This window comes from Anomalospiza imberbis, chromosome 7 (genome assembly GCF_031753505.1).
Source record: "Anomalospiza imberbis isolate Cuckoo-Finch-1a 21T00152 chromosome 7, ASM3175350v1, whole genome shotgun sequence".
Classification (NCBI taxonomy): domain Eukaryota; kingdom Metazoa; phylum Chordata; class Aves; order Passeriformes; family Viduidae; genus Anomalospiza; species Anomalospiza imberbis.
In genome coordinates this window covers 9,872,967-9,891,084 of record NC_089687.1, presented here as the reverse complement: position 1 = coordinate 9,891,084, position 18,118 = coordinate 9,872,967, and the positions used below count along the sequence as shown (strand labels likewise).

The window sequence follows — 18,118 nt, the reverse complement described above, 5'->3', positions numbered from 1 at the left end:
TGAGTCCTTTGCTGAGTCAGTGATCCTTAATCTTAAAGGGCTTCATGAAGAGGATGGAAGAAAAAGGAGTTTCTGAAGATATGAAAGGAAAAGACAAGATTGTATTTGGCAATATTCACCAGATCTATGACTGGCACAAAGAGTAAGTTTTTGGTTTAGTTCCTCTTTAAACACCTTTCTAACCTCTTGTCCATGGAGGATTGCACTATATGGTGTCTGTATGTCTAAGCTGCTTTTAATTGAATATCATCATGTCATTCAGGGCTGAACTTCCAAAGGACATTGCCTCTCTTTAGATTGTGTCTGTTGGTTTGTAAGTGCTGTTTAATAACATCACAAATCCTGGCTACCTTGAATCCTGAGAAGATGTTCTGATTCATGTGCTTTTAGCCACAGTTTCTCAGTACCCTAATTCCTGATAGAGGACTTTGTTTACCCAACCAGAACCAGCACAACTGCATGATGGAAGGCATCGTGCTTACCTGAAATTATTTTTCCCAGTGAAGAAAGAACTTGGGCATGTGATAGCTTTGCACTGCCTGGCTTCATGGGAGGGTGTTTGTCATGCTGTCTGTGGTCACAGGTTCCACTTTGTGCTGGCTCAAACACCAGGCCAGCAGAGCTGGTCAGTGTGACAGGGGTGCTGCACACAGGAGGCTGCCTGTCTCATTTCTGTGCTGCTGATGGCTCTGTCACTCTTGCTGCAGAGCCCCAGCAAGAGGCTTCCCTGGGAGGTACCACCGTGGTCCATCCACAGCTCCTGAGCCATGGCTCATAAGCATTCCCAGCATCACTCTCAGGGAGTTGCTGTTTATGGGGTATTCACTGGATCTTCAGAGAAGCTACTGGGGCTGCCATAATTGAGTTTCTTAGGTCACAGCTGTAGCCTCAGTGCATCCTACTGATGGGCAGTAGCAGTCTGGGAAGTCATGGTTTTCTTCCTGTGTCTCAGCAACATCTTCACATGCAGCTGATTGGATCATGAAGGCTGACCATACCAGTGGTATTTGGCTAGAAGGGTGGTAAAATGCAAATTGCTTCAAGGTCCTTCTCACCTGAAAGCCCTTCCATGCTTTGGCCAAGTTGATGCTTTTGGCTGAGTTAGGAACTCCATTCCTTGAAAATCTTACTCACAGAAGTAGATTTTGAAAAGCTGCTGGAAACACAAGCCCTGGGCCATTTCCCATGTAACTTTGTGAACAATGTCTTGCTTATGGACAATATGGTCATCATTTCAATTCTGCCGTTCAGAAATACTCTGCAGCTCCAACTAACTAAAATTTGAGCATGCACGTACAGACTTGAACTATGGGCATTGGGCTGGATCTTCCATCAGCTCAGGACATTTCCCTCACCCAGGAAGCACAATATCCTTGCTGTCATGTGTCCCATAGGTGCTTATCCCATGGTCTGGGCCTGTCCTTATGTTCTGACAGATGACCTTGTGAGCATAAACTAAAAAAATTCAGAGAAAGCTTCACCTTTTTTAAGTTGATACCAGAAAATGGAGTGTTTTTACCACTGCCATTCCTTGATTAAGTGTGAGGATGGTAGTTTTCTGTAACACAAATGGAAAGATTCCCTATTTTTAGTTCTGTATATCTGGGTCAAGAAGTCTATTTAAATGCAGATGAATGTTGCATTTATAGAGGCCTGGGTTATGGAAGCAGCTGTATCTAATGGTAGCAATGGAGATTCTTAATTGGGACAGCTGTCCAATTTGCATCGTTTTTTGAGGTTGTGGGATTTCTTGGGATCACATAATTGCAAGCATGTCCTCTCACAAAATCTGGCTACTGTTGCAAATCTGTGGAGGCATTTGACACTGAAATCCTGAAATGAAAAAGAGGACGATCATGGACAGAATGATTGTCTGGATTTGCCTACAAGACAGAAAAATCTTGCAGTGTTTCTGGAGTTTTCAGCTCACTTTTAGGCATCCCAGTATATTCTTGATAAGGGCAATTGAGCTAGAATGAATGACCTTCCTGAAGCTGCAAGTCAAGATGGAGATGGTGTTTAAATATTTCTGTGACTATTATGAATTAGATATTGCAATTTATTATGAAATTAAAAATAGTAACAAACAGAACATACCATAACTCCACCAGCAAAACATGTTGATTCATTTATTCAGGTGGAAACATATAGCAATCTCTTTCATGTGTCCAGTACTCCAGATTTGCTCATGCAACTGAGAACTCCTGGTAAAGCTGGAGTTTTCATAAGTTGAGTTTTCACAAGCATTTTGGTATATGGGAGCATTTTACTTTGGGAGTTCTCAGTGAAGGAAAGCAACTCTTGCAATTAGATAGTGATCAGCACTTCCTGAAAATTGAAATCACTGTCATAGTAAAGAAGAGCAGACAGTTTGCAAGACCTCCACATTTCACAGCTCTCATCTAATGATTTAGAAATCCCACCATTAAGGGCTGAAGCCGAGCTTACCTTTTCATTTGTTTTGGAATGCTGGAGTTAAAATGCCACTGTTACAACTGAAGGGTGACTAGTTTGCTGCTGGGATGACCTAAAGAAGTGTTCTGAAGTGTTCATATCCTTTCTTTTAGCTTTTTCCTGGCTGAACTGGAAAAATGTCTTCAAGATCCTGAGCGTTTAGCACAGCTTTTTATTAAGCATGTAAGTTTTATTTTGTTTCCTTTATCTAGTACAATTGCCTTTAGGGTGTGATGGCTCCTTCTCAGAAACAGCTGTTTGTGTCCACTCAATACTTCTACCTGTCCAAATGGAATTTAAACATAAAGTTTCCCTATAGTTACACCTTTTCAGTGGGCAGCTGGATTGCACTAAGTCATTAATCATTGTATTCTTGCAGACAACTTACTTGGGGGGCAAAATGGATGTGGTCAAGGACATCTGCCAAAGTACAATTATGGCAGGTGCTTGCCAACTGCTACTATTTACATGTTCGTGTGATGTTAGCCAAAGCATAAGTCTTGAGGAAATTTCAGACCTGTCAGTGTGGGTGTAACATCTCTCACAGGCCACAACCCAGAAAGCTCCCCTTGCCAAAGTGCAGATGTGGAGAACAGAACCAGTTACCGATTTTCTTTCCTACTTTAGCAAACTGAATCTTTGATTAAACCAAAAGTAAGGAAGACCAAGGAGAATATCATAGCAACTTTCTGCCACCTTTTAATGCCAGAAGGGTAGCCAGTATCTCACGTGGCTGCTGTGCCTCTTGCCTTCACAGGAGCGGCGATTGCACATGTATGTGGTGTATTGCCAAAACAAGCCCCGGTCTGAGTATATAGTAGCTGAGTATGAAACGTACTTTGAGGTAAGCACAGCTCATTGTACATTATTGTTGTACATTATTACTGCTTACAGCTCTGAGTCCAGGTCAAGGAGACTGTTCTGTAACCTGTGGGGTTTGCCTAGAGCAAACTCCTGGGGATTTTGATACTGCACGTGGTGCTGAGGTCTCTGCCATACAGAGAAAGTGTTATTATTTAATTGCTTTCAAATTCTCATACTGTGAATTTCTAATGAATATTGATAATTCTAATAAATATTGATAATTTCTAAGAAATATTTCTAATAAATATACTAACTGTGTGTGGCCCTCAGAGTACCGTAAATGCACCAATGTCTGTTCCAAGTAAAACAAGACTTTTAAATCAGTAGTGTACAAACAACAGGGGAGGTAAAAGCTGTTGGAGCTGAGTGGTGCCTCTCATAAATCCCCAGTAACTCTGTTTCAAGAAGTCTTTGGGACTAGACATATTTCGATAGCAATGTGAAAGAAGCTTGTTTAACAAGGGAAAGATGTTTCCTTTGACCCCAGAGCAGGAGGCTTGTTCTGCAGGACTCACTTGTGAGCTAATCCCCACTGCAGTGGGGAGAGTGACCCTCAGCCCTCGCAGGGCTGCTGGCTCAGCTGGGAGAGGGAGGGATCCTGAGCTTCCCAACACCTCCCAGCTCGGTCACGGCTCCTACCCAGGCCTTGCCTAAATAGGGTATGCCAGATTTCTAAATCCTCAGAAATTCCCTCTTGCAAACAAAAGATTAAGAACCGACCAACTTTCAGTGGAAATAAGTCTCTGCTGAGACGTTTTATCATGTTGTCTGTTTTACTCTGTGATTGTTTGCAATTGTTTTTAATCCGCATTTTTAGGAGGTTCAGCAGGAAATCGGCCAACGGCTGACCATCAGTGACTTTTTGATTAAACCCATTCAAAGAATAACTAAATACCAGCTTCTTCTCAAGGTGAGTGAAAAAATACAGTTTGGATTTACTCTAGTCTGCGTGTTGCATTAGATGCTGTTATTTTAAATCAGCCTTAGACTCAACTGAGGAATAAATTCATTAAAATTAAGAGGAAAGAGGGGTCTGCTCTCTGGGCATGCAGTGACAGAGGCCCGTGGAAAGTGTCCAGAGAGCAGCAGGCCACATCTGAGTGAGTGGTTTGTAATTTAGGATAGTAAACAGATTTTTTTTAAAACTTTGTTTTGAATTTTTTTATAGAAGGGTACACTTCAAATAGGACTTTTCTTCCTCTGAAGTTTCAGAGCAAACTTTCAATTTTTTTTAATTGCAACAAAGATACACAAGTGTATTGCTAAAGCCCGTCTTAGGTGCTGAATAGCATGTTTCTAGTAAATGCTATAGCCTCCATTTCTGAATAGCTGTCTTCAAATTAGCTGAAGAAACTTATTTTCAGAATATTCTGTTGTCTTAAAATTTGGGGAGCTCACCACAATTTTTTTCCTAAGGAGTCTGGCCACTCTAGTTTATGCTGATTTATCCAAAATGACAATTACTCAGCACTTTTGAAAATTCATCCCAAGGGGTCTGAAGCCAATATCTAAAATCAGGCATGTCTGAACCCACCCTGTCATCTCCAGGAGCACCAGGGCTCTGAGCTGGTTTCTCCTCTTTTTTGAACTATACCCCAGCAGGCTGCCATCAGCCCAGGTTTGGGAATTGCACACTAGCAAAGGCACAGCAGTGTGTTCCCCAGAATGCCAAAAGGAACAAAAAAATCTTTGTGTGTGTGTGTGTGGTCTTGTGGCTTAAGACAGGGACCAAATACGCAATCCCAAGGTCTAACCCCACCTTCCTTTTTTTCTGTGATCTTTTCAACAACAATCCACATCCTTTTTCCATATTTCTGAAGTGATTATTGACATTCAGCAATCTCTGAAGATGAGTTTATTAATATTAGCAAGTTTCTTCTCAGAAAATCACATGCTGAATATGCTTTTTCCTTTCCAAACTGGTGCCTTTTGTTCTCTCTTTTCTGAAGTGCCTTAATGCAAACCTTTCTGCTTTCTCCAGGACTTCCTGAGGTACAGTGAAAAAGCTGGTCTGGAGTGCTCCGAGATAGAGGTACATTTTCATGCCCTGAACAATAGGGCTAATGGGACTCTGTGTGGAGAAATGAGAACCCCAGTATTCCTTTGACAATAGCTGAAGATCCTACTGATATCCTAAATGTGGTATTTCTCTTAGCTTAAATCAGAACTAAATGATGATGGCACAGTCCTGCATTTTAGTCCTGCACCATCCTCTTTTAGACATCTATTCACGAGGGCCTTGCCATGAGCACAGCAATCGTGCTATTGAACTTCATTATTTGACACTGTGCTTTCAGGAACCCTCTGGTTCTCTCATAATAATGCAACATCCCTTCTCCTCAACAGAAAGCAGTTGAATTAATGTGCCTTGTACCAAAACGTTGCAATGACATGATGAACCTGGGTCGCCTCCAAGGCTTTGAGGTATGCATTTGCATTCTTCTTATAATAATAACTAGGCAAGGAAAATTACATTATATGATTGTCTCTACAGTCTACCCAAGCTAATTTTCTAGGGCTTGTTCTTCTGCAGTGCTGAGCTGCTTGCTTTGGTGAGGGTTCAAAGGGGGGGGAGTGACACACCTCTCAGTCTAAACTTGTGACAATTCATATTGTTTCTTCAAAATGTGAGGTCTGTAAAAGCTTCTGCAAGCTTTAATGAGACTTATTATATTTACTGCCAGAGCAAAATAAGTGATGAACCAACCTGCCCTGTCTATTAGTAAGGTCACCTGGCATTAACTCATTAACAGCTCCCACTAAATTCAACAACGTCCAGGAGGGGACTTGGGAGTTACAACCCCACAGGGTACAGCTTGTGGCTTTTAACTAAGCCAGTGTAGGCTTTGGGGAGAGGTCTTACCTCCAAAATTAATTAAGACTTGTCCTACTGTGTTTGCACTGCAAACAGGTAGGTCCTGGCTTTTGCACATTCAGAGGTGTTGTGTCAGTGACTGCTGGCTTAGTGGGAATAATGGAGAGCTCTTGGCTGGAGCACTACAGTAACATAATGGGAACAGGATTTGGAATGAAGTGTACAAAACAGTCTGCTTGAGACCTCTTGCTTTTGGTTTTATATACACAGTGGCAATGAGAGCAAGGAAAACCTATGTTATTGTCTTCAGCTGAGGTCGTGATTTACAGGATTGCTGCTTTGGTAACTTAGAGGGGATATGATATGTCTCACTTGAATGCAGGGCTGCCTGGAAAACTTGGGCTGCAGGAAATAGAGCATATCACCTTGTGGGATCACAGTGGGTTAGGGTTTGTAATTATGGTGCCTTGTTCTGCTTCCCAGGGCAAACTGACAGCTCAAGGCAAGCTGCTGCAGCAGGACACCTTCTACGTGACGGAGCAGGATTCCGGGGTTCAGTCTCGACCCAAGGAGCGCAGGGTGTTTCTCTTTGAGCAAATAGTTATCTTCAGTGAACTCCTTAGAAAAGGATCTCTAACCCCAGGCTACATGTTCAAGAAGAGCATAAAGGTAAGAAATGCAGAGGGAGAAGCACATCCTGTTTAATGGTCACGTAAGGTTCATCCTGTCGTAGGGGACAGCAATGTGCAGAAAACATTTGCATTTACCTTTCAGTGGATCAGAAGCTGCTTAAGACCATCTCAAGTAAACCACTGGGTGTCTTAAATTTATTGGGTAATTTTTACAAGGAACACAGCCAGGGCAGATCCTCTATCATTCATAGCTCTGAATTAGCAAATATTGCTACAAAACCTGCAGTAGTCAAAGGACGTTTACAATAGTTGCTTTTATGCATGATCATAAAAGGTAGATGAAGGTATAGTATCCAAAACAGTCATTTTAGGCCAAGCTATAAATCAATAATAAGCCTTTAATATGATATTTCTGGAAATACTCTCCCCAGTTCGGGTAAGAGCTCTTAGTACAAATTTGGATGTTGCAAGAATGTTTCAAAGACAAATAAAACCACACACAATTCTAAAAATACAGCTGTGGGGAATTATAAAAGCAGATAAACTATAAAGAGAGTTTTGAGAAATTATTTTTGGTTTTAAATAATCTGTCGAGATTATGGATCTGGAGCTAAAAGTAAAAACTGGAAGTAACCAGCAGAAATACTTCTTTAACAAATGCAATGTTAACCTGTGAAATGGTCAGTGACAGTGAACGAGTGCTGCACATCTCCTGGTAGAACAGCCTTTGCTGTGCCTGCAGAAAGAGCAAAATCACTGATTCGTTTGAATTTCTGGGTCGTTCAAAGATGAGAAACCAGCCTGGCATTGATTTCCTTTTCAAAGATACAGGCTAAGAGAGATGAGGGAATGCATTGTGTTTGATCTAAGTTTTAAATGGGGCATTAATATGAAACAGAAGAAAATACTGTCAGCTGAAATAATGCATATTAACATATATAACTAAACAAATCTGCAGTAAACAGCATATTTACTGAAATGAGGTCATCTTCTTGGCTGATGGAAACAGCAGCATTTACTGAAAAGCTTATATGCTTTTTCAAGTCAGTGTATGTTATAGTTTCCAACCAAATAATAGACTGTAAAGGGAAAACCCAAAGTGTACAAATAAACAATCATCTTCATTTAGATGATCAGCTTTGATTTTATCTTTTTTGCTGATTTAAATCATTATTAAAATTGGAGATGGAAATAGTATGAATAATTTTTACTTCATTTTATTGTATATATAACAATGAGGCTTTTATCTGCAGGAAACAGTTCCTGAATTGTATATTGTAGATAAAGAGAGAAAAATAAATCTCTCCTAATGTCAATAAAATTAGCTTGCCTCAAGGGTATGAGTTGCTTTTCTAGTTACACAGCCTATGAAAGGAATGCTGTTCCCACTGCCTGAGTTTAAAATTTTTGTATGATAATTTTCCAGCCCCTTTTCTTCCACTTGGCAAACAGCTCATTATCCTGTTGAGTGTCTACTGCAAGTGTGGAATCCCCTGTGGCTCCATGTGTGTCTCCCCCACCTCAGCATGGAGTTTGTGTGCCAGCAGCTCTCACACCCTGTCTCCGAGCCCCCACTTGAGCTTCTCACTGCTGTTGCATTTGTCTGTTTCCCACAGAGAAGAGCTGTGGCTCTCAGTGGAGCATCCCCTGCCTCCCTGGGCTCTGAGCATCCCCACCTCGCAGTGGGGCCTCCACCTGAGGCAGCACCACAGATCCCATTTCTTTCCTCTGTCACAGCCAGAGTAAAAAGTGCATATGACTTCAAATGCAGCTGTTCTGCTCTGTCAGCAAGATGGGACTCACAGATATTGTTCTCCAAGGTTCTCCAGCATCTTGTCCTGCATTAGTGAAGAACCCTTTTTTACACAGTCAGGTCCTTAGTGTTGAGAAATGGCACATCCCTTCCCAGATACTGCTCAGTTGGATACCTTTCAGGCTCTCAAAATACCTAAGTGGAAGAAGCCTTGATGAATGCATCTCCCTGAGACACAAATAGGAGGTTAGGGGACTCTACACATCTTTTACCTGGAGTCATACCAGGATTGGTTTGGCTATCAACCAGAGGAAAATGAGCTCAGATCAGGAGTAAGAGCACTGTCCAGGCTCACCTGTGTGTCCTTGTCCTTGTCCTTTCGTGTCCTCATGTCAGGGGGTTCCCGCTTGTCCCTGAACTTCACAGGGACCCCCAGAAGAAAAGGAAGATGGTAATTCCATCTTGCAATGTGAATACTTGACAATACTCCGCTGTGGAGTGGATCTCCATACCTTGACAGAAAGAGCAATTAGAGATGGATTTCTTTACTGCCTTAGTCTTCAGAGCTGTCTGCTTTTGACATGAAGACACTCGTTCTCTTGTTTTTTTGGGAGGCTATGCCAACTTAATCTTGTTTACTACCCTAAGTATCTCAGGAAAAGCTAAAGTTATGAGTACACTTAAAACAGAAGTCTCCCAAGGGCAAGACAGCAAAATTCCCATCCATATGATTTCCAGAAAGAGTATCTGTGACTAGAGTCAAGTGAAGTGATTGCACACAGATGACTCTAATCTGCTAGAAATAAGATCTGTTGGAGCATCAGGGGAGAATTGCTCTTTTTTTTCATGATATCCCTGTGCACAGTCCATTCCATTTTTAAATGTGCTAATGACTGAGTCTTTCTTATCAGAGGACAAGAAATATAAACACTTATGTCAATTGGAGGAATGTTAGACTTTATTAACATATTAATAGGAACATTTTTCTTCTATTTATGGGTTTCAGTAAATTTAAAGCACACCAGTCAGGTCTGTGTATACTTAAAATAGAAGTTGTAATTCAAGACAAGGTGGGTGGATGTCTGGTACATCTGTCAGAGCTTTATTAAGCATCATATTTAAGGTTTAGTTTTATCTGGGTATATCTAGATGAGACAAATTCTTCTTATTATGATCTAGCAGTTTGTTATTGCACTTAATTATTTTCAGGAATATTTCATCACAGTTTTGATTCTTGTGTAATGTTAGCTCGTGCTCCCTGTAAAATGCTTACCTTGGCTCGTTTCAGATGAACTACCTTATCATTGAAGAAAATGTGGACAATGATCCCTGCAAGTTTGCTCTAATGAGCCGGGAAACATCAGAGAGAGTCATTTTGCAGGCAGCTAATCCAGAAATTCAGCAAGCTTGGGTACAGGACATCAACCAGGTCCTGGACACACAACGAGATTTCCTAAATGGTACGTACGTGCTCTTTGTTCTGTTTCCCAAACTGTAATGCCAAATGGGATTTAGAATCGTAATGTCCTTGTTTCCTCTGTGAGAAAATTATTGAGCCACTTCTGCATGTGTCACTTGGGCTCAGGTTCCTCAGGTCCCTCCGTGGGTGGTGCTTTTGTTGGTGGTACTTTTGTACTGGGGTTTGCAGGGCTCTGTCACCTGTTGCTTTCCATAGTACAGTGAGATTTTAAATCTGAAGCCATCTCAAGATCATGATGAAGCCAGGTTGTGCCACTGTGTCTACACAGCATCTCTCATTTACTCAGGGCAAGGTTTATCCCCAGGAGCCTCCAGTTAGACATCACTGTGTGCTACCAGCTGAGGATGTGAGGTGGGATGAAGGCTGCCTCACCATGCACCCCTCTATAGGTCCCAGCTCTGCAGGGCTGCAGCAGCTTTCAATTAAAAAAAAAAACAAAAAAACACAAACAAAAAACAAACAAACAAACAAAAAAACAATGAAAAGAGCAAGGAAACAAAGGCAAGGGCTTGTTTGTCCTAGCAGCCATGGGAGCTGTGCATGACAAGGGGCCTTTCCAAAGTATCAGCTTTGCTGTAGAAATAGATCTGAGGTGGTCTGAAATAATATTTCAAATTAAAGCTATGTTTAAAAAAAAAAAAGTCTCAAAAACCAGATACATGCACAACCAACAAAAGTGTGTACTTTGAAAATAGAGAGGAATCAAATTCAGTTAACAACTTCAGCTTGTTCCTGCTCCTCAGTGGATGAGGGTAAGAGAAGCAAACAGGACTAGACAAAGAATCTAAAAACAGTATCTCTTCTGTTTGTTTGGAAGCAACAAAGTGGCTTTGGATGCCTCCAAGACTGCTTTGCACTATTTATTTCAAAATAGCTTATTTTATGGAGCTTATATTACAGTTCTATATTTAATAGCTTAATATATGTTCAATAATAAAACATATTTGCTTGAATCAAGATTTTTGGGCGTGGCACAATATGTTAGGTTTTGTGGTTTTTTTTGTTGGGGGGAGTTTGTTACTTGGTTTTGTGGATTTTTTTGTTGCAAAATGGGAAGAGGCTCTTTCAGTTCACATCCAAGCAAAGGTCCCCTTTTCTTCAATGTGGAGGTTTTTAAAATTTTAATTCAGCTTAATTTTACTTTTCAGAAGTTAACCGGGAAGGGGTTACATGCAAAAGTTTTTGTGACAGTTCAGAATCTGTGGCTGAGCTGAGAAGGGAAATATATTCCCATCACCCATGATGCCACAACTTTATACTGGGTTTTTGTGACTTGGAATATAAACGGCCTCATACAACCATTGCAAAATGATTCCTTAAATACACTGGTGAGATGAAGAGTTTAACTGCTCCAGTTTGACCAGTTGGTACCAAAACTTGATGGGTTTATGACAGTGCAGTTTGTTTTGGAATTATTGGAATAAAAGTATGTTCCACTAACAGCTGCAGACTGTTTTTTTAAAAGCCTTGTGAGAGCTCTACAGGCACTAATGCAGGGTTTTTCTGCCCATTCTGTATCTTTCTTGCTCGTTCTTTTTATTTTTAAGTATTCCATCTTATCTTCACAGGACTGCCCTGTGAGCCTCTTTTTCTACTGAGACATCTTCATGGCCCCTATTCAGCCTATCTTCTATGAGCAAGCAATTTGATGGGTTAGGAACATAATCATCACTATCTCTAAGGCAAAAGTAAAAATAGATTTCTATTAAAACACAAGCTTAAGGATTTACCTTAAAACTGTAAATAAGATCCAAGAAAATTATACTGTATCCAGTAGAGCCTGTCCAGTCCAGAATATTTTAAGTGGCTTTTAGAATGTAATCTTATTGAGGCTGACTAATCTTTAAATATGTTCTTTAGCTTTGCATTTCATTAAAGCAGATGTTTTCTGTCCTTAAAGTCATATTAAATCCACACTGAGCCAATGCTGTGTAAACTTAATAACAAAATACTCTCCTTGAGTTCTTGCCCAAGCTGTCTCTGACTTTTCTCTCTTCACCAGGGAAGTTTTAAAGAGTAGGGGCTATGTACAAAGCATGGGATTTGCATCCAAACTTCATTAATGTAAAAGTGTAATATTCAAGTTTTTTGTATTTTTCCATGGAAAAGTAAAAGCTGCTAAACTTGAGAAACAGGCTGTGCATGAAATGATGGGCTGTTGTGACTGCTCTTTAGGAAGCAAGCTGTAACAAAAGTCTGTCACTGCTGGACATGTTTTATAAGGAAAATGCCATTCATCTGTACCTTCTTTTAATCATGTTTTGTGGGGGGAATTTGAGAGAGAAAGAGAGAACATGCAAGTAGATGGACACTTACTTTTGCCAGAAGCTTCTAAGAATGCTGACAGATGTTTAACAGGAGGCTGGAAGCCAGGCATCACTGTGATAGTTCATGGTGGAACTAGTAGTCAGAAATGGACACTCAACTAAATACCCTTTAAAAGTACTGAGTACAGTAGATTGTTTCAAGATATATTGAGAAATATCCATTCAGATCTTACTGCTAACTACCTTGCAGCCTTATTTACTGTATACAGGAGAAAAATGTCACTGTCAAAATCATTGTCAAAGTTCTCCCCAGCCTTCCTTGCCCTCTGTGGCTGGTCTGCAGCAGGACCAAATCATTTTCAGCTGCAGCTGAGGTAAGCAAGTGAAACTGGCAGTCACTGTGGCATAAATACAATCTGCTTTTGTGACAAGGGTCAGGTTTTAGAGACAAGTAATCTTCCAGATTGCTACAGATCTGTATCTGTGTCCTTTTGAAGAAAATGGTGATCTGGCATCCTCCTTGATTTTTTTTTCCCAGTCATTTGTTCTTCAGTATGAAGTGATTTCTTGAGTTGTCCTGCCTTTCTCTGGAAGGGGAATGCTAGAGAGTGTGTTGTTTGGTGCTGAGCTTTTCTGTTTTTCTTTCCTTTTCATTTTGTTGGGAAAGACATTCCTTCTGTTGTGGTTCCCTGGTGGGGCTGATGCTGTGACATTATGTCCTCTGTCTGCCTCTTGCTAGACTAGTCTCTCTGCATTCCAGTAGGTTTAGTCTGATGCATGTACACAGTATTAACTGACTATAAATCATCTGTTAAAGGCACATGACATGCAAAAAACCAAGCCCATAGGTCTGGGGCTGGTAGCCTGAGCCCAGCAAATCTGTTCACTGTGAGTCCCAGCCCTGATCCTTTCCCCTCCAAACATAACAAATTATTTCTTTATGATCTGGAATTTTTCCCTTCCATTTCCCAATGCAAGCTCTCTCCATGACTATAAAATCTACTCTCACAAGCAGACTTTATTTTTTATGGCTTATGAAGCTGTTTAGTGTTGCCTGTTGGGTGTTTTCTGGAGAGGTTTGGACTGCTGGGATTAATGTCTTGGTGCCATCTATACTTCTACACTTGCTGGCCAGTTCCAGCAGTTTCCTTGAACCAAAGCAGTTAATGTAGAAAGCACATTGAGAGCCAAGTTGCAGTGCATCACATCTGAAGATTATTTAATAGTCACACTTTCTTGGGACTATGCAAGTGAGACTTAGAGGTCTTGATCTGTGTTTTCTGATGTTAGCAAAATTCACTGCAAATGTGCTGTGCACCTCTTAGTCAGGCTTTCATTTATTTTGACTACAGGATGTGATTAATTTGTGCAATTTCAAAGAAAATGAATGCAATTATGTATGCTATAAATGGCAAACATTTTAGCCTACTCACAGTGTAGGTTAGAGAAGCTGTTCTTCACATCAGCATGGAGTGCTTGTGTTCTGTCTAGCTATGAACACGCCATGTGCTTCTATGGGTGGCATCTCCTGTTCCCGTTTGGTTTGCAGTGTATGAGTCTGTTCTGTTTGAACATCCCACCTGTTGGAACACCTCTGCAGCACCTCTGCAGGCAAGGCTGTTGGGAGCACGTGGCTGACTCTTGTCCTCTCTTGCAGCGCTGCAGTCGCCCATCGAGTACCAACGCAAGGAGAACAGCTCGGCGGTGCTGCGGCCCCAGGCCGGCAGGGTCCCTCAGCCCAACCCCAGGCCCCATTCTTCTATTCCAGTAGGGTCTGAGAAGCCTTTGAAGGCTACAAGCCGTAACCCATCTCTCCCACCCCTGAAGATATCTACCTCCAATGGCAGCACAGGGTATGAGCACTCACAGCCCGGAGACAAGTATGAACAAAGCAAGGTACTGAGCTCATCTAATAAAACATGATCTCACAGCCCATTTCTTGTACCGCAGGTGATCCGTGATGTTATCTTCTTTAGCAGCTAACCAGGTCAACAGGAATCAACATACTGAAGCAGTGGGGTAACATGTGATTTGGGATTAAACAGCTCATGCAAAAGCCCTGGCATCCACATGGATGACACCTCATCTGGGAAACAGAGACAGAGCCTGACCCTTAAGCACTGATCTCAATGTTTTTCAGGGCACTGTGCTTGCAGATCTGGTGAACTAGATATCCATTTGCAGTACTGGCAGAAGCAATATGCAGGCTTCTCTGATAACCATTAAGCACCCATTTGTGAAAAAGTCTGTGGTAGGGAAGAGCTTAGACCTTTTCCCACATAACAGCTCACAAGGTGCCCACTAAAGGTACAATACAGGTACATGTGCGCTGCACACAAACCACCAAAGGGTCAGTGGCCACCAACCCTGTTTGGACCCTGCTGCTGTCTGAGGTTGACCAAAGCCACTTTCCATCTGACCTATATTTAACTGTGAGTATTCACTCAGCTTCATTTGTCTTTCTCCCCGTTTGGCTCAGCACAGACCATTCATCTGTGACACCCCCGCAGATGAGAGCACCCAGGGGCACAGTCCTTAGCAGCTTTGAAGTCTGATGTGAAATAGGAGACTGGTTTGTATTAGGTTACTGCCGCCTTTCAGATCTTTAAAATTCTTTTCTGCTAATGTGAACTTCCAAGTGTTTTGTGTCCTTTTCCCTGGTCTGGTTAGGCTGGACATGAAGTAGCGGGATTGCTGCCAGAAAGGGCAGGTTCCTCCGCGCCGGCCGCTCACCGGTTTGTGTTGTGTCCGTTTGCAGACTGATTTGGGAGGGTGCAATGGGACCTCTTCCATGGTGGTGATTAAAGATTACTATGCACTGAAGGAGGATGAGATCTGTGTGAATCAAGGAGAGGTGGTTCAGATCCTTGCTATCAACCAGCAGAACATGTTCCTGGTGTACCAGCCTGCAAACGACCACTCTCCAGCTGCTGAAGGATGGATCCCTGGCAGTATCTTGGCTCCCCTCCCTAAATCCACTACAGATAATAGCGATGGAAGCATCAAGTAAGTGCCCTATTGGCTTCGCTGGGAGCACTATGTGGATTTTTTGAGGAAAATAAAATAAATGAATAAAAATAAACAAACCTAAATGCTAGGGAAATCCTGCTGATTTTTATCTACAGTGCCATTGGAACAAGCTGAGTGGTCAATCCACAGCGTCGGGCAGCCATGGTGGACAGCTCGGGTTTTGCTTATTTTCATTTTGTGGGATTTTGTTTATACTTTGGAGAGAAATAAAACCATAGACGGTTAAAGATATGCTTTATGTGACACCATTTTACACCAACATGGACCTGCTCGGACTGGACTTATATTTATGCTGTATTAAGTTACTAATCTATATATTGGTTATAACAGCATCTAGATAAAAAAAACCAAACACAAAAATCCAGGCTCTGTGTTGGACTGAGGTTTGCTTCTCAAGGAGGAGAGATTTTGTTGTCTATGGCAAATTCCTTGTACAGCTTGTATCTTCTTTTTTTTTTTTTTTTTATTTGTTTGGTTTTTTTTCTGTTTGCAGTAACTTTTGTAATATATTTTTTGGTTTGCAAGACCCCCATCCAAGTACATTCCTGTAAAAAGTATTTTGCACTATTTAAAAAAAAGAAACAAACTCACATTGATGAAGTCAGGTTGTGCAATATAATGAATAGTCGCAATGTTCATCATTGTACCTGTAATGTAACTAATTTTAAATGTACTATTTTAAATATGTAAAATAAATTTTCACTATGAGCATGTTTTAATGAGGTAAAAGAATTAGTTTGACCCTTTTTTTTGTTTGATTTTGTTTTGTTTTGATTTTAATTTTGTTTATAATATTTTGTTGCTTATTTAACAAATGTGTGGATATATATTTTTCTTTTCTGATTTTTAGAATTTTGTCAGTCTGAAATGACTAATGCAAGGAAGTGTTTTTTTGGTATTAAACACAGAAGGTACAACCCTTATTTCAGTAATACCTGTTGATTTCTTTTAACATCTAAAATGTCTAGATGGTAATGCATGATGTATGCTACAAATTGTGTTACCTTACACAAATACCTCGAGGTGCAGAATTGAACACGAGGAAAGATTTTGTGACAGATTCACTAAAAATAATAACTTGATCTCTGCTGCCGTTTCAGTTAAGAGAAATGATGACTTTACCTGTCAGTCAGTAATGAATGCTACCAGGAATTGCATGTTAAGCCAAAGGAATTGCTTGGCACATCTCTTGCACATCTGCCACGGCCATTCCCGGGTTCCTCTCTAGCCACAGTTTGCAACCCTGTGCCCTTAGAGTCATCCACAGTACCAGACTCCTGATGAAGACTGATTTCTTGGCAGCTGTACAGTAAAATTCTGCATCAAATTCTGTACGCAGATGAATTGTGGCCAGGAAGGTGTAACAAAATTGAAAGATATATGAATTGCACTTCTTTCTTTCTCACTGCAGTGAGATTTAAAGTCCTAAACGATTTTTTAGACTCAAACAGCTAAAACAACCCTGAAAACAAAAAGATGCTGGAATAATAGGAGTCTTATGAATAAAAAACAACCTTGAGCTTTGCTACCTTCAACCCTATCTTAGTTGAAGTAATAAAACTGTTTTTTCTGTGGCAAATACTGTACACAAAATATATGGTCGATCCAGCAGTGCTAGCGCCATGAATTATTCACCTATGTTCATTATATAGATCAGGAGCCCCATCTGCCACGTTCTTGTTTCTTATATATCCTAAAGGAAAACATAACATTCCTGAAGTGTTGGATAACTTCCCCTGCTGTGCAGTTCCCATTTGGACCTTGTCCAGAAAGGCCCAAATCCCAGTCAGCGCTTAGTGCCTGTCTGAGCTGTGCAGGGTGCTGTGGTGCTCCCTGTGCTGAGACACAACTGCACATACAGGCTGAGCTAGTGCAGACTCTAATCCTGGTTGCAAAAACAGTTGTCATGACCCAGTTCAGTCTTGTGGCTGTGTCAGGGTTTGCTTGTTCTTTAACTGAGCTGTTGTACAGCTCCCATCAGGGGCTGAGGTAAAAGCAGGAAGCGCGTAGGAGGCAGACGCAGTGTTCATGGGGGAGCGTCGGCTGTGTGGGGCATCCTTTGGGTCCTACCTTGCTAACATACTGCGTTTTATTGGCATCACAGGTGATCCCTGGATTTCATACAGCTTCCTTTGTAAAATGTATCAAGGTACTGTAGACGTGACATGTGCCAAACATTGGGCTTAAACATGCAAATCAAATTTGCATGACTTAAAGGTGGGCAGATGCTTTGAACCTGGATCCCAGCTCATCACACTGCTGTTTTGAGAGCTTTATGCTTTGGACAACATACCCCTCCCCAAATCCCCCTCAACCTGTCCACTATTTTAACCAAATGAAACCCATATCAAGAACTATTTTGATTTTTTCTTATGTCTGCTTTGATATGCAATTCTCTTGTCAACACAGCATTGCTCTTACAAAGGTTCATATTGGTCTTTTTTTTATTTTTTTCCAAGAATAAGGTCACAGGAACAGTAATAAAGGGTGAAAAATTTACTGGAAATGGTGCCTGCTGTTACTGCTAGCCAAAACCCATGGCTGACTGATGTCCTCTTTAACTGGATTGGCAAAGTGAAGTGGGAAATTCTTGGTCTTGAGAGACACAGCAGAGCTTGTCATTCTAGGAAAATATTTATCTCTTGGAAAATTAATAATGCAGCTCCTATTTATTGAGCTGTTGTGTTCTGAGCAACACGTAGTGAGCAACGACTTGAATTTCTTAATTTTTTAAGTTTATTATACGGAGCAATCTACTAGGAGCATTCTTACATATTTATATTTGTTACGCTACTTTCAACCAATCAGACTAAGGACCAGGTT

The 18,118-nt window shown here is 41.1% G+C and overlaps 1 protein-coding gene across 18 annotated transcripts in view; it reads left to right on the top strand.

The window, feature by feature from the left end:
* KALRN (kalirin RhoGEF kinase) overlaps positions 1 to 18,118 on the top strand; it is a 475,447-nt gene that overhangs the window by 429,522 nt on the left and 27,807 nt on the right. For 15 of the 18 annotated variants that reach the window (XM_068195349.1, XM_068195340.1, XM_068195344.1 and 12 more), the window contains 10 exons: positions 39 to 142; positions 2,568 to 2,637; positions 3,212 to 3,298; positions 4,136 to 4,228; positions 5,300 to 5,350; positions 5,665 to 5,742; positions 6,617 to 6,802; positions 9,807 to 9,978; positions 13,923 to 14,161; positions 15,024 to 15,271. In XM_068195349.1, the coding sequence (XP_068051450.1) occupies positions 39 to 142; positions 2,568 to 2,637; positions 3,212 to 3,298; positions 4,136 to 4,228; positions 5,300 to 5,350; positions 5,665 to 5,742; positions 6,617 to 6,802; positions 9,807 to 9,978; positions 13,923 to 14,161; positions 15,024 to 15,271 (1,328 nt within the window). Of the gene's footprint in view, positions 1 to 38; positions 143 to 2,567; positions 2,638 to 3,211; positions 3,299 to 4,135; positions 4,229 to 5,299; positions 5,351 to 5,664; positions 5,743 to 6,616; positions 6,803 to 9,806; positions 9,979 to 13,922; positions 14,162 to 14,215; positions 14,780 to 15,023; positions 15,272 to 15,390; positions 16,228 to 17,399; positions 17,419 to 18,118 lie in introns of those variants that run through there. The other 3 variants (XM_068195354.1, XM_068195353.1, XM_068195356.1) reach the window with 3 other exon arrangements.